We start from the raw sequence: 14649 nt of genomic DNA, 5'->3' as shown, positions 1-14649 counted from the left end.
CGGTGTTCCCTTGCCTTCCGGAGGGGTCTCCCACAGGACATGACAGTTGGATGACGTGGGAATGTGAGTGTGTTTGGGGTAGGGTTGACTTTGTGTGTGTGTGTGTGTGTGTGTGTGTGTGTGTGTACGTGCTTGCTAGCGTGTGTGTGTGTGAGTGTGTCAGAATGTGAGTGTGTTTGGTTTAGGGATGAGTGGTTGTGTGTGTGTGTGTGAGTGTATGTGTGTGTATGTGTGTGCATGCATGTGTGTGTGTTAGTGTGAGTGAGTGAGTGGGTGTAAGTGTTGGGTTGGGGCGGGGGGGAGTGAGGTGGGAGAGGACAGGGTGGGAGGGGTGGGAGGGGACAGGGTGAGAGGGGTGGGTCGGGGGGTGGACGGGGGGTCGGAGGGGGGTGATGCCCTGGATCTCGGGGTGCGTGGCCGGAGCGCTGGGGGGTGTACTGGCCTGGGGTGGGTAGCCGCCCGTGTGGGCCGGTTCTCCCGGGTGGGTCATGGCCCTCCGCCTGTGTGGGGGGTTGGCTCTTGGGTTCTTGGGCCTTGGGCTCTCGGCTCTGACCGCCCCGGGCGTCCGGCGCCCGGGTGGACCGGCTCCTGCCGGTCGTGGCTCCGCGGAGTGTATCATTCAAAATCCATGGCACTGTCCATGGTGCTGAAACAGCCAATCCACCGTGGTGATGCAGAATATCAGTAGTTCACTGATAATTCCAAGGCACATGATGATTCCAAGGCGCTGTCCATGGTGTGGAAATAGCCAATCCATAATTGTGGTGCAGAGTATCAGTTGGTGACTTTGTCGGTAAAAATCCAAGATGCTGTCCATGGTGCTGAAATAGCTAATACACCGTTGCAGTGCAGAAAATCAGCGGGCCACTCTTTCATGTTAACTCCAAGGCACTGTCCATGGTGCTGAAATACCGAAATGCAGCGTTTTGGTAGAGATTAACAGTGGGTCTTTATTCATTGATGAATTCCAATTGCTGACCATTCTGCTGATATAGCCAATTGAGTGTTGTGGTGAAGTTTAAAGGTGGGTCGCTGTTTACCAATAAATCCAAGGTGCTGTCCATGGTGCTCAAATAGACAATCCACCATTGTGGTGCAGAGTATCAGTTGTTCTCAGTATCTTTAAAAATCCGAGGGGCTGTCCATGGTGCTGAAATAGCCAATCCACCATTGTGATGCAGAATATCAGTTGGTCACTGTTCGGGAAAAATCCAAGACGCTGTCCATGGTGCTGAAATAGCTAATACACCGTTGTGGTGCAGAAAATCAGTGGGATGCTCTTTCATGATGATTCCAAGGCACTGTCCATGGTGCTAAAATACTCAAACCCACCATTTTGGTCAAAATTAACAGTAGGGCTATATTCATCGATGAATTCCAATTGCTGTACATGCTGCTGATATAGCCAACTGCCTGTTGTGGTGAAGTTTAACAGTGGGTTGCTGTTTAGCAATAAATACAATGCGCTGTCCATGGTGCTGAAATAGCCAATCCACCATTGATGTGCAGAGTAGCAAATGGTCAAATGGTCACTGCAGACCCATCGCCAGACATGGGGGTGGGGGGTGGGGGTGGGGGGGGTTGGAGTGAGGATGATGCAGTGCGTGCTCGTGCTAATATATTTTGGGGGATTTTGCCCTCTTGCCCCTGCGTAGACCCGGCCCTGTTACACCATATCAGTTTCCCTGTTTGTGGCAGCTATAAACCTGCTACTCAAAGCCGGAGAGTCACAGTGTAAAGGACCAAAGGCAGGCGATGGAATAAGACATATAGCCTGCAAAACATTCATGGACGACATCACCGTGATAACCCCATCCATTCTCGGGACGCGATGGGTCCTGGGTTCACCGGAGAAGATGGCCACCTGGGCCCACATGCAGTTCAAGCCTGGCAAATCCAGGTGCCTTCTGAATGGAAGTCTGTCAAATAACTCCTTCAGCATCCAGGGGTTGGAGATTCCAACCATTCAGAAGGAACGAATCCAATGCTTGGGAAAGAGAGTGCTATAACAGCACTCTGAAGGACAGGGGGAACCTCGAGTACACCTCAGCTCAACTAAGGGAGTGACTGAGGAGAATCGATAAGTGTCCACTGTTGGACAGATTTAAGGTGTGGTGCTTCCAGCATGGCATCATAACAAGACTCCAGTGGCCGTTTCTGCTCTACGACTTCCCTATGACTAGATTAGAAGCAATCCAGCATTCAGCTTAGTCAACCTCTACAGCAAGTCTTCAGTACTCCGGTTACCATGCTCCTTGGTCAGTGTGCAAGCTTTTAGTCTCCAGGGACACTGCCATTAACTGCGGCAGGAAGTGGAAACCCCTTGAAACAGTGAAGGAAGCAGAAGCCTACCGGAGGTATCAAGAAATCGTGGGCACTGTGTGTTGGGGACATCTGGGGCTTGGCAACTATAGTGCCAAGAGCTGGTCAAAAAGCAACACACAAGACAGAAGGGACTTGGTGGTGCAAAGGATGCAGGAGACAGCTGAAGAAGAATTAAAGAAGAATTAAAGTGGCAGTGTTGGGTTCCCAGGCGCGCTGGATGCAGTGGGACAGGGCACTCGATAGACCACTGTCTTGGAAACTGTTCTGGGGTACTGACCAAAGCAAGCTGAACTTCCTGCTGCGTGCTGTGGCTGATCTCCTACTCATACCAAGCAATTTGAAGATCTGGGGCAAGGAGCAAGAGGCATTCTGTAGGTCGTGAGGCACCAGCCTCTGCACACTGAACCACATTCTGACCAGCTGCCCAAAAGCTCTTGCAGATGGGTGCTACAGGTGGAGACATGGCAAAGTCCTCACCAAGGTTGCCATGTGGGTCAAACTACAGAGAAGCAACACCAACAAACAGCCACCAGCACCACCAAGGTTCACAAGCTTCCATCTGGAGGGCAGCAAGGTTCGGAAGGGAAAAAGATCGGACAGCCTACCATCAATGCTACGCCGCACAACAGATTGGGAGCTGTGCGTAGACCTCAAGAAGAAGTTGGTCTTTCCTCAGGAGGTAGTGGCAACTACCCTCCGACCGGATATGATCCTTCTTTCCAGGAGTTCGAAGTCCATCATTCTCGCCAAACTCACTGTTCCCTGGGAAGACAGGCTAGCCATATCTCACCAGGCACAAAGGGCTAAGTACCAGTACATAGTAGTAGAGGCAACCCTTGCTGGGTGGCATGGCACCCTCTATCCAATTGAGGTCGGCACCAGGGTTTTCCCTGCTACATCTATGTGCTGTTTCCTGCAGAAGGTTGGGCTTAATCCAAAGTAACTGCAGAAGGCCTCCAAGGAGATTGCCACAGTCGCCGAAACCAGTTCCAGGTGGCTGTGGTTGTCAAGAAATCGTAGCTGGACCCCTCCTGCATGTGAAGGTTAACTCTGCCTTTGTTGCCCTACTCAGGAGAGGTGTACAGGTTAAGGTGCGAAACACCTGTGACCCTGAGATACCTGCTGAGGATGCAGAAGGGGTCCCTAGGAACACCACTACACTCCACCAACTCCAACCTCAACATCCACATCCTATGTTGCTCCTGCAGTCTCTGCTTGTAGCAAAGCATTTTCGGTGTGTTTACTTCATCCTGACAGTGCCTGTAATTAATCTTCAGCTCGTGGCTAGGATCAACCAGTTGAGGACACTTTGTGGCTTCTCTCCTGGATTGTTGCTTTCCTTTTAGCCATGCACCGTGGAAAGAAAAACAGACCAGAAACCGATGAACAGATTTGGTCTTCCACCTTGTTCCTCATTACGATGATGTTAAAGAAGGCATATTGCAAAAAATATGATTAATCCAGAGACTCAAGGCAAAGGTTCCTGTCTCTATATATTTAGCCTCATGAGAGCTCCAAATAACTCTACTTGAGGCAAAAGAAATAATAAGGATACTCACAGACCACCCACTGACTCAATACCACCAGAGAGCAGCTGGTGTGAGTAACCACCCAGTAACGTCTGATGAGCAATAAAATACATTTACTAAACCTGTTAAAAGAACTCCAGTTTGTCACCTTTGTGGACAAGAAGGTTACACAGAGCCCATGTGCCCTCGAAACTCATTAAAAATGACCCAGATGCTTCTTACTAGGACAAACGATTTCAAATCAGAAAATGGAATGACAATGAAAATCACCATGGTAAAGATCAATGAGAGAAAAAAATATAAAGCATTGATGGACACTGGCAGTACTCAGACCCTGGTGCACAGGCAACATGTACCCAATAATACGGTGTGTACTGATGAAAGCATCCCAATTTATTCAGTGCATGGCGATGAAAAGCCTTATTCTATTGCTGATATCTTGATTGAAGTGCAAGGGCAGCCATATAGTATTGAATGTTGGTGATGCAGATAACTTGCCCTTTCCTGTAATATTAGGAGAACATCTGCCAGTACTTTATCATCAGTTAAAACCTTGACAAAATTGCAATGTGGTGACATGGACACAAGTTAAGCAAAGTGAACATCTCCCAGTGCATTGCTTTTTTTTTTTTGATGGGGATTTACACACAAATTCCAGGAAATCAAGCTGCCTGAGAAGACAGGAAAAATTTAATCGAACGGTGATAATGTGTATGTAATGTGTAATGTGGGCAAATAATCCAGAATTAGACGCGCCACCACACACGTCTCTCCGTGTGCGCGTCCTATAATAATCCATATTTTTGTCAGATACTTTTATCCATACTTTTATCACTTGCGCTGAGGATATCCAATATGGCAACTGAACGGTTTTTGTTGCTTTTTCATCATATTTCAACCAATCAAGTGACTCATCGCTGCCTCCGACGGCTAACCAGCCAACCGTTGCTGAGACTGATGGACCTCATCATCAGTCGTCATCGCTCATCATCGATGAATTCTGAGCCAATCACGTCGGAGGAAACGTTTGACTGACAGGGCTGGTAGCCAATGAGCTTGCTGGATAACCTGAAAGCGGGGTTTTGGGACTTCTGACAGTTGCTGAGGGCTGAAAACTGTGGGGGGTTTTTTCTGTTCCTCTCAATCTGTGTGCCTTATCCCACACTGAAGCCTATCTGAAGTGATTTTTTGAGTACTTTATGAGTTTTTGGAGTGAAAATAATGTAACAACGGGCTAAAAACCAACATATACCATTGTACAGAGGGCATGCAGACGGTATACAGAGGATGTCCAAAATTGACACGGCCGGGGTATAGCAGTACAATTACATGTGTGAAACACTCATTTGTTGTATTACTGCTCTGACATGTTGACCTGAACTGTGTAAGACCCCAGGCTTTGGCAAAATTGTGTTTTCAAGCTATTACAGTGCTGCCACACCTATTTCCAGGTGTTTAAAGAGGGAAAAAATTCAGGCGAGAATGAAATTCATCCTAATTCAGTGTGCTGCAACATAAGTAAATCTGTGCCAGCAGCACCTAGAGTAATTCTGCACTGGGTGAAAACACAGGTTATCAGCTTTCAAATGAGACCCCAACCATGCATGTACTCCAAACAGTTCAAGAACAGCATTCAGTTTACTTTGGGTATGTCTTTAGTTGAACTTTTAGGCGAAAATGGTCCCGAGCTTAAAGGGTTAATATGTTTATTTGGACTCTGAAAATTGACATTTCTGAATGGGTTCCAATGAGACTCTCTTTCAAACCAACAACACCGCCCCCTGCTTTAGACCCATCATTGATTTTGTCATGTTTATCTTTCCTCAGAGTGCCAATAATGTTTCCCAACAGCTGCTGGGAAATCAAGTGTCCCTGTGTTTGCACTGAGAGATGTTTTTGGGAGGAATATGGAGGAGGCGGGCGGAGAGAACTGGCTGGATAAAAGGATGGAGCTGCTCTCGGACGGGACAGAACAGGACCAGGAGACGGAGGATGAGGAGGATGAGGAAGACTCTGCTGCTGCTGCTGGCCTCTCTGGCCTTTGCCTCTCTCACGGCTTTGACTGATGGAGCTCCGCTGTGAGTAGACGTGCTGCAGCTTCTTTAACGTTCTGTTTGATGGTAGACTGGGCAGAGGACTCAAACTGTGCACTGAAGTACAACTGCTGATATTGTCCTGTAGTAATGTACTGCCAAAACACTCAAGTAAGAGCAGAGAGCAAGAAATTCTTCAAAATGATGTTTCATTTTTATCCTGAATGTTCAATACCAGGTGTTTCTTGTTCTTTAACAAATAGAGATGGCCATTTTTCAAAAGTAAGACTTCTCAACCTCGCAGTTACACAATTAATTGTTAGAATAATAATTCAAATTATGTGCCAGCTCAAAAAATGTGTGTTAGTATGAGCAATATTATCTCTACTTGCACATTTGCACAGTTAATTGAGTATTTGTACTTTCTTATCTCTGCCTTTTTCAGAAAATATAGATATGTAACTCCTGGCTGGCATTCAATGGACATTAAATTTGTGTTGAAAGAATGTCAGTTGATAAAAAAATGTTACTTCAATGTCAAAACAACGTTGAACACCAAATGGTTGAAGTTGTGTCGTGAACTCACTTACAATTTTGAATTTTAAAAATGTAACTGAAACATATCAGTTGAAAAATAGCGTTATTTCAATGTCCAAACAACGCTGATCAATTTACCGTTGAAAAAGCATTGAAGAATCAACTCTGAATTAAATGTTTTTTGAGTCATGATAAAAGCGTTACATCCACCGACATATAGGGAACTTTCTTTGTCTCAGTTCTCATTGTCTCGTAAAGGCAGAACTATGTATCATAAAAGAACCATGCAACAGTTAAATTTAGTACATCAGTTGATAAAATTGGAAACTTGGGCGAAATATAAAACAACCATTTTACAAATTACCACTTTGTTCTGGGTGAGTTGCACCACATTTCAGGATGAGTAGTTTTCTGCAAACATAGTGGTTATGCTACCATTTCAAGTTATTAGTCTGACAGTAGCTGGGTTGGTAGGACGGTTGATTCACTAATTAACAGATCATCAGCTCAAATCCTGTATTTTCCCTCTCTCTGTGGACAAAAACTGAGGTGTAAGGAGGACACTGAATTACCAAGTGGATAGATTTTGTGCCTCCATAGGATGGTGAATGTGATTCATGTGATTTGTTGCTGTACTGCTCATTGTGCAAAGTACTATATAAATTTAGCCCATTTACTGAACTATAAAGTACACATCCATACTTTAGCAGCATTTGTGTGTCAAACAGTGGCGGCTGCTGGTCTTCCAAAGAGGGGAAGCTCATTTTCAGCATACATTGTAATATGTGTAATCTGTTTTTTGTATGTAAATTCTATTAGCTTTCATGCCTTTTGTACGCCCTGTCAAAGTTAGACAGATCCTCAAAGCCCACTTGTGACCAGACAACACCTCCCTGAGATAGTTTCATCCAGAGGCATGGCCAGCAGGACATTTTATTGGTGACAGCGCTTCCAGTCAGCAGCTCACCTGGTCAGACCAGGACAGCTGAAAGGACCTGTTACTTTTCCCCACCTTTCGGCACCAGCTCAGTCTTAGGAGTTGATCTGTTATGCAGTTTAACACCAATTTTCTCTTCGTAAGGAAGACTATCAAATGGCTTCACCAAAATCCGGTTCACAACATTCACATTGTCTGCCGTTGTGTGCAGCTAGCGAGCAGCTGGAGCTGCTGGAGGCTGGAGCGCTGTGTGAGAGAAGGGGAGAAGCTCCACAGCTGCTAGTCGAGGACAGAAACCACAGAGTGACCGAAACGAGTCTCCAAACACAACGCTAGTCGTTTTTCACAAACATAAAGTCTCCAGGGATCAGCAAAGCCTCCAAATCAACTCAGAACAGCAGAATGAAAAACTTCAGAAGCGCTTTGGTGCATTTTTTTTACTTCAAGATCGCTGATTTGCTAATTTCGCTGTCAATCAAGCTTCACACAGATCATCCAATCACCATGCAGAAGCTCAGCGTCCAGCCCAGCTCACTGCTCCATAGACCCCCAGAGACGCTGAGCGTCCGTGGGCGGGACCAGCCCAGTATTTTATCCAATGAGCGTCCAGTTTCACTGCAGCAGAACAACCCACTCTAGCTTCCGCATGGACGCTCAGCGTCTGGCTGTTTAAAGCGCCGTGCCGCTGCGAGGAGGAGTGAGAAAAAAGCCGAGTCAATTACTTCAGATAAGTAGCCGATTCTGAACAAAAGATGAACGTGTTGTAGCGCATATTTAGTCAATGAAATGTTCACACAACAGTAAATATTGGACCACTTACTTTTTGACATTTTAGGGGAAGTTGAGCTTCCCTTGCAGTCTTAGAGCAATCGCCACTGGTGTCAAACGATGTTGAAGAACAGAGCTTCATGGTCAACATTCTTTAGATTTGCAAAATCAAAACAAACATCAACAGTTATTCAACACTGGTAACAGATGTTTAGTCACTATTGAATTAACCAGTAAACCAGCATAAAAACGCCAGCTGGGTCAGATAGTTTGTTGATTTAATTTTGAAAGTTTCACATAGATAGAAATGCCTTTCATGTTACCTGCATCTTACATAATAAGTCAGTTTGTGTAATCTGGGTCAAGGTAATGGACTTTTTTCATGCAGTGCCAAAAAAAAAAAAAGGTTTACATGTTCTTTGCAAAGAAAAAAGGGAAAACCCAGTCCAGGGCTGAGATGAGAATTTCGAGTTGATCTTCTGCTGGATGATTATCAAATTCATCAATAGATCACTCATTGTGTGTAAAGTCCAGACAGCAGCTCACGACCCTTGCCTGAGCAAATATATGCTTTTGGCATGCAAACTTTATTAATTTGAGTGAACTGGACCATGAGATAAAATAAGTTACATCACTTTCAGAAGTCAAAATTATATGTTACATCATTTTAAGGATTCAAATTGCAATAAAAAAGAGGCCATGAAGCTTCATTCTGAGCCCTTTCTCAATCTGAGTCCCACGTGAAATATGAGGAGAACACTGAAGAGCAGCATTGGCTTGATTTTTCTGTCCTCTCTCATCTCTGCAGTAAAGTCATGTCTGCCCCCAACCTGTTGAGAGTGGAAACAACAGAAAACATTTTTGTGGAGTGTCAGGACTGCACCGGAGGAGACATCAAGGTCCAAATCAACGTGATGACGCACCCAAGGAGAGATGAAATCCTCGACTCCACGTCTGTGACTCTCACCAGTGCCAATAACTACCAAATGTTTGGACAAGTCAAGGTGAGGGAATTATTCATAATGCAGAAATGGTTCTCATAAAGGTCCCTCGTTTTTCTCACTGTCTGTTGTTTCAGCTCGCGGGTACAAAATTCAAAAAGGATCCCAACGAGAAGCAGTACGTTTACCTGCAAGCTCAGTTTGATGATCGACTACTGGAGAAGGTGGTCTTAGTTTCCTTCCAATCTGGATACATCTTCATCCAGACAGACAAGACCCTCTACACCCCCAACAGCAGAGGTGACTCTCAAGTGCCACTGAAATGTGATAATAGCTGCTTTTATTAAGAAATCGATCATTGCAATATGAATTATAGCTACAATAACCATTCAAAACATTTTTCTGTTTGAAGGCTAGATTTTCTATTGTTTTTAATAGATTTTGGATCCAAAGATCAAATCCACCCATCCATTTTCTACCACTTATCCAGGGCCGGGTGGTGGGGGCAGCCGTCTAAGCAAAGATACCTAGACTTCCCTGTGCCCAGACACTTCCTCCAGCTCTTCTGGGGGGATTCCAAAGCGTTCCCAGGCCAGCCGAGAGACATGTGGTGGATTCCAATTCTCCCCTTAGCCCTCGCCCTTGGCCCTAACCCTTCGTTTTGCGCGTTCACGTGCAGTGGTAGTGGTGTCCCGATTCTACTTCACACCCCTTCAGACCGAGGGGGAGGGCGGAGTGCGAGGGCTATCTGGCCCTCGAAATGGAGATTTTCTGGGGGCACACTAGGAAACGAGGGCTATGTGAAATTTCCCACATTGCGCTGGGAAATGACGAAGAAAACATTAGCAGCAGCCAAATAAATCTACAAATGTGAGTATTTTTTGTTTTAAAACAAAACCAAAACGCTATTTTAAGGTCGTTGCAATGTTACGTGACAGCTCGTTAGCGATAAGTGCATCTGCTCATGTAACGTTAACGATTAACTTGTTTTAATTTCTGCACGACCATGACACGTTTTGTTGATATTACCATAGCCTGCTTTTCTGCTTTGAGTGTATAAGACACCCAAAAACATGCCATTTGTGCTCTGCTAGTAAACATTATCGGAGCATTATGCAGCATCACGGACTGTAAGGTTAATGTCAACAAGCACCGCTGGGATAATATGATTGATAAAGAATGAAACGTGTGGGCTTTAAACGAATAATTCCTTTACAACAGTGTTGCATATTAACCAGACAATTCTGAAAACGTTATAGAATAAAATAACCAGCCTGGCAGCAGATTACAACATCATATTACTTGAGATTTTATTCAGATATAACAGCTGTACCCCTCTTTTGTGTCAGAACTTTTCACTCATATTTCACTTTACTTTTTATACAAGGAAGAAGAACAAGAAGAGGAAGAAGATCATCATCAGAAGATCTTTTGAAAAAAAAGTGCAAAGGAGCAGAAGTGCCACAAAGAGAGTGAAGCCAAAACTGTGCGTTTCTTGAGCCTTTTTGCCAGATGCAAATAATGAATCCTTGTCCATACCATGGTGTGTAGGACCCTTTTGCACATTTTATTATTGTTCTGGTTAGTTAAATACATAAGAGTACATTTTTTTTGTTTTATAGAACTAATGGTTTGACAAAAATGTTTATTTTGGTTGTTGTGCAATATTGATGGTGGATGTTTACACACAGCTTAATCCTTTTACATATTTATACTATTTTATTAATTTTGGAGCAAATAAAGCTAAAACTGTTGCTGGTAATTCCAATTGCATAATAAAATGCATTCTTTCTAATTTGTATGAATTATTATTAACATTTTTATGCAGCACACAGAAAAAGCAGAAAAAACAATCCAATTGCCCAGGAAAGGGACATTAGTTCAGCTGGCGACAGCACTGTAAGTTCTTTTGTAAACAATACCGTCAGTTTACTTTGTCACGGGCAGCTAGTGATGACGTATGATGATCTCGAAGGGCTGTCCCATTTCTTCGGGGGGAATTTCAGGCCCTACCCCTTGACACTCTGTTTCAAGGGGTAGGGCAAGGGAAAGGGTTAAGGGCTTGGGCGAGGGGTAGGGATGGAAAATAGAATTGGAATTGGGCCTTAGTCTCTCCAGTGTGTCCTGGGTCTTCCCTGGGGTCTCCTCCCAATGGGACATGCCTGGAACACCTCCCCAGGGAGGCGTCCAGGACGCATCCTAAAGAGGTGCCTGAGCCACCACAGCTGGCTTCTCTCAATGCGGAGGAGTAGCAGCTCTACTCCAAACTCCTCCCTGGTGACTGAGCTCCTCACCCTATGTCTAAGGGAGCGCCCAGCCACCCTACGAAGGAAGCTCATTTCAGCTGCTTGTGTCCAGGATCCTGTCTTTTTGGTCATGATCCAAATCTCATGACCATAGGTGAGGGTGGGAATGTAGACTGAGCGGTAAATCGAGAGCTTTGCCATTTGGTTCAGCTCTTTCTTCCCCTCAACGGACCAATACAAGGACTGCATCACTGCAGACTGCACCAATCTGTCAATCTCACGCTCCATCCTTCTCCCACTCGTGAACAAGACCCCAAGATACTTAAACCTCCACTTGGGCCAGAGTCTCTCCACCAACCTGGAGAGGGCAAGCCACCTTCCTCCGGTCCAGGACCATGGCCTCAGATTTGTAGGTGCTGATCCTCATCCCTGTCGCTTCACACTCGGCTGCAAACCGCCCCAGTGCATGCTGCAGGTCCAGGTTCGATGGAGCCAACGGAACAGCATCATCTGCAAAAAGCAAAGATGAAATCCTGTGGCTCCCAAACCGGACCCCCTCCGGACCCTCACTGCACCTAGAAATTCTGTCCATAAAGATTATGAACAGAACCAGTCCAAAGAGATGTTTTAAATATTTTATTCATCACCTGTTGTTGCTCTCAAGGCTTTGCATTAAAGTTTATTTCACAGCTCAAAAGCACTCTGCACTTTAGGACATGGGTATCTAAAGTAGCCCCAAAGTATAGATTTACTGTTTTTTACTTCCCCAAATGAACTCTCCTGTTTTTTTTCCTCTTGTCACAGTTCATTACAGGATGTTTGCTGTGACGCCCCAGATGGAGCCTGTGGAGAGGGATCCACAAACTAAATCTGAAGCCTCTATTGCCATTGAAATTGTGGTAATGTGTCTCATTTTTAGCCAATGCCAACGTGCAGCTGAAAACATTAAGAGCATGTAGCGCAAACATAAAATCCAATTTCACATAAGATGGAACATTTAAACATTGAGCTATTTGATTACTTTTATTAAAATTTTGTAATGACAAACATTTTAATATGAAATATATCTTCAAATGTGAGTTTAAGTGTTATGAGTGTCGGAATAACAGTTTTCAGGGACATCTGTGCAGACCTGGTGAATGAACAGAAATTAGTTTCTGTTCATTACTCAGAAAAGACATTGTCTGAGCTGTACATGCCAAAGTATATTTCTGTTTCTGTTGAATGAATGATAAAGTCACCTTTACACTGGATGTCTGAATGATAAAGATTTTTTCCACTCAGACCCCTGATGGCATCGTTTTACAAGTTAATCCAGTCTCATTGACATCAGGCATTCACTCAAACTATTATCAACTCCCTGAAATCGCGAGGTGAGTATTTTTATTTGATTTTGATTAATTTTTAAATTTACATTTTTTTACAAATTTACAAGGTAAATTCACCCTTAATTCACCCTAAAATCACACCGTTCACAAGAATGGTGAATACATTCAATGTACTTTCAAAACAAAAATACATTCAAATACAATTTGAATGTATTTTAAATAACATGCTTGTTGAATAATGAGTAACCAAAACGTAACCAGTGAAGTAACCTGCCAAAGACTATTTCAAATGTAGACAGCGTTGAACTGCTTGCTGTGCACCCAATAGGATCAGTATGAGGTTTAGAGTCTTGCTCAAGAACACTTTGCATGTGAACAGGGAGAGACGGAGAATCGATCCTGCAACCTTCTGATTGAAAGTTGGAAAAAGATTGAAAATTCGGAACTATTTAATTACATTACTGAAAATTAATACATTATTAGCTTTATTACATGACTGTGTGTGTGTGTGTGTGTGTGTGTGTGTGTGTGTGTGTAGTCCTGGCCTGTGGAAGGTGGTGGCCAGGTTCCAAAGTAATCCACAACAAAGCTATTCAGCGGATTTTGAGGTGAAAGAATACGGTGAGTCTCTTCTTAACGTCACTGTACAAGTGTCTGTAAATATATTTATTTTGAAGGAATAACTATTGAAAAATATTTTATGTTGACAGTGCTTCCCAGTTTTGAGGTGAAACTCAAACCTCAGGACTCCTACTTCTACGTGGACAGCAACGACCTGACTGTGGAAATCAAAGCAACGTGAGTCAAACTTTAGAGCAGTTGGAGGATAGGAGACTGGATTGTTGGAGTAACTGTGCGAAAAGATAAAACAAAATGAAGCATGTTGTAATCCGTGTGGCTTCTGTTTTCTCCATCTATTTTTCTTTTTAAAGTCGCTTTTCAGTCCCTGTGGAGGTTTGATTTGTCTCGTTCTTGTGGTTTCAGGTATCTGTTTGGTAAAGAGGTGGACGGGACGGCCTATGTCGTGTTTGGAGTTATGCAGGAGGGACAGAAGAAAAAAAGCTTCCCAAGCTCTCTTCAGAGAGTGCCAGTAAGTACAGATTAATCCTAATCCAAATGTTGCAGAATAAAATCAAAAATTTAGATGGGTGTGGGGGGTTACATTGGTATCTGTAGTATTTGTACATTTTCACAATTTTCAGCATGTATTCTCAGTGCACCACCTTCTCATATTAAAGCTGAAAGTCTGCACTTGAGGCACTTTTACTTTCAGTTCTGTTGTGGTGGTTTAAAGTCTTTGGGCATTTAAGGAACAAAGTAAGGTCAATTGATGGCACCCTCCACGACGGGAATAGAGAATAACACAAACATCAGGCCTTATGTCCTACATATTTATTCATACAGTAATAAAACAGTTTAGAATGTTTACATGACGTCTGAAACTGGATTGTAAAAGTGTATGTAAAGAATCTGCTCAACTGTGGAACAACTTTGGCTTTGAAGCTGAACATTGTTGAAATGTTTGGCCTTGAACAGCTCGTTGCTGACTTGAAAGCTCAGTTTCTTGTTGCATGAACTTCATGGGTCATTAGTTTAACTGGCTAATGGCACTGCAGTTATGTGTCTCTGTTGTTATTGTGAATGGAAACGACTTCAGGGATGTCAGGTTTTTCATGTTTAAAAAACAATAATATTTCAAGTTCTTTATGTGACTGTGAAGAGTCGAAATGCGCAAAATTGTGTCATTGTCTGAATTTTTGCTCGTTGAATGTTTCCCAGGATGTGTTTTTTCACTGTTCCTTGTGGCATTAGGTCCAGAGGGGTGACGGGAAGGCCATCCTGAAGAGTGAGCACATCACTCAGGTCTTTCCGAACATCCAGGAACTTGTTGGAGACTCCATTTTTGTCTCTGTCAGTGTTTTGACTGAGAGCGGTAAGAGACCAGGACATCCACTTCGGCTCTGATGCAGCTGAATAATATGAACAGACGACCCTCAGCTCCTCA

The 14649-nt window shown here is 43.8% G+C and overlaps 1 protein-coding gene across 1 annotated transcript in view; it reads left to right on the top strand.

Annotated features, from left to right (window-relative positions):
* Positions 1-5855: 5855 nt before the first annotated feature.
* LOC115390829 (complement C3-like) overlaps positions 5856-14649 on the top strand; it is a 64666-nt gene continuing 55872 nt past the window's right edge. Inside the window, exons 1-9 of the mRNA XM_030094846.1 lie at positions 5856-5932; positions 8938-9133; positions 9208-9370; positions 12121-12215; positions 12601-12689; positions 13183-13265; positions 13355-13442; positions 13629-13734; positions 14457-14577. Coding sequence (XP_029950706.1) covers positions 5856-5932; positions 8938-9133; positions 9208-9370; positions 12121-12215; positions 12601-12689; positions 13183-13265; positions 13355-13442; positions 13629-13734; positions 14457-14577 — 1018 coding nt within the window. The remainder of the gene's footprint in view (positions 5933-8937; positions 9134-9207; positions 9371-12120; positions 12216-12600; positions 12690-13182; positions 13266-13354; positions 13443-13628; positions 13735-14456; positions 14578-14649) is intronic.

The sequence above is a fragment of the Salarias fasciatus genome, chromosome 6, assembly GCF_902148845.1.
Source record: "Salarias fasciatus chromosome 6, fSalaFa1.1, whole genome shotgun sequence".
NCBI classification, from domain to species: domain Eukaryota; kingdom Metazoa; phylum Chordata; class Actinopteri; order Blenniiformes; family Blenniidae; genus Salarias; species Salarias fasciatus.
The sequence above is the reverse complement of the archived record's forward strand: the minus strand, read 5'-3'. Positions and strand labels throughout refer to the sequence as shown.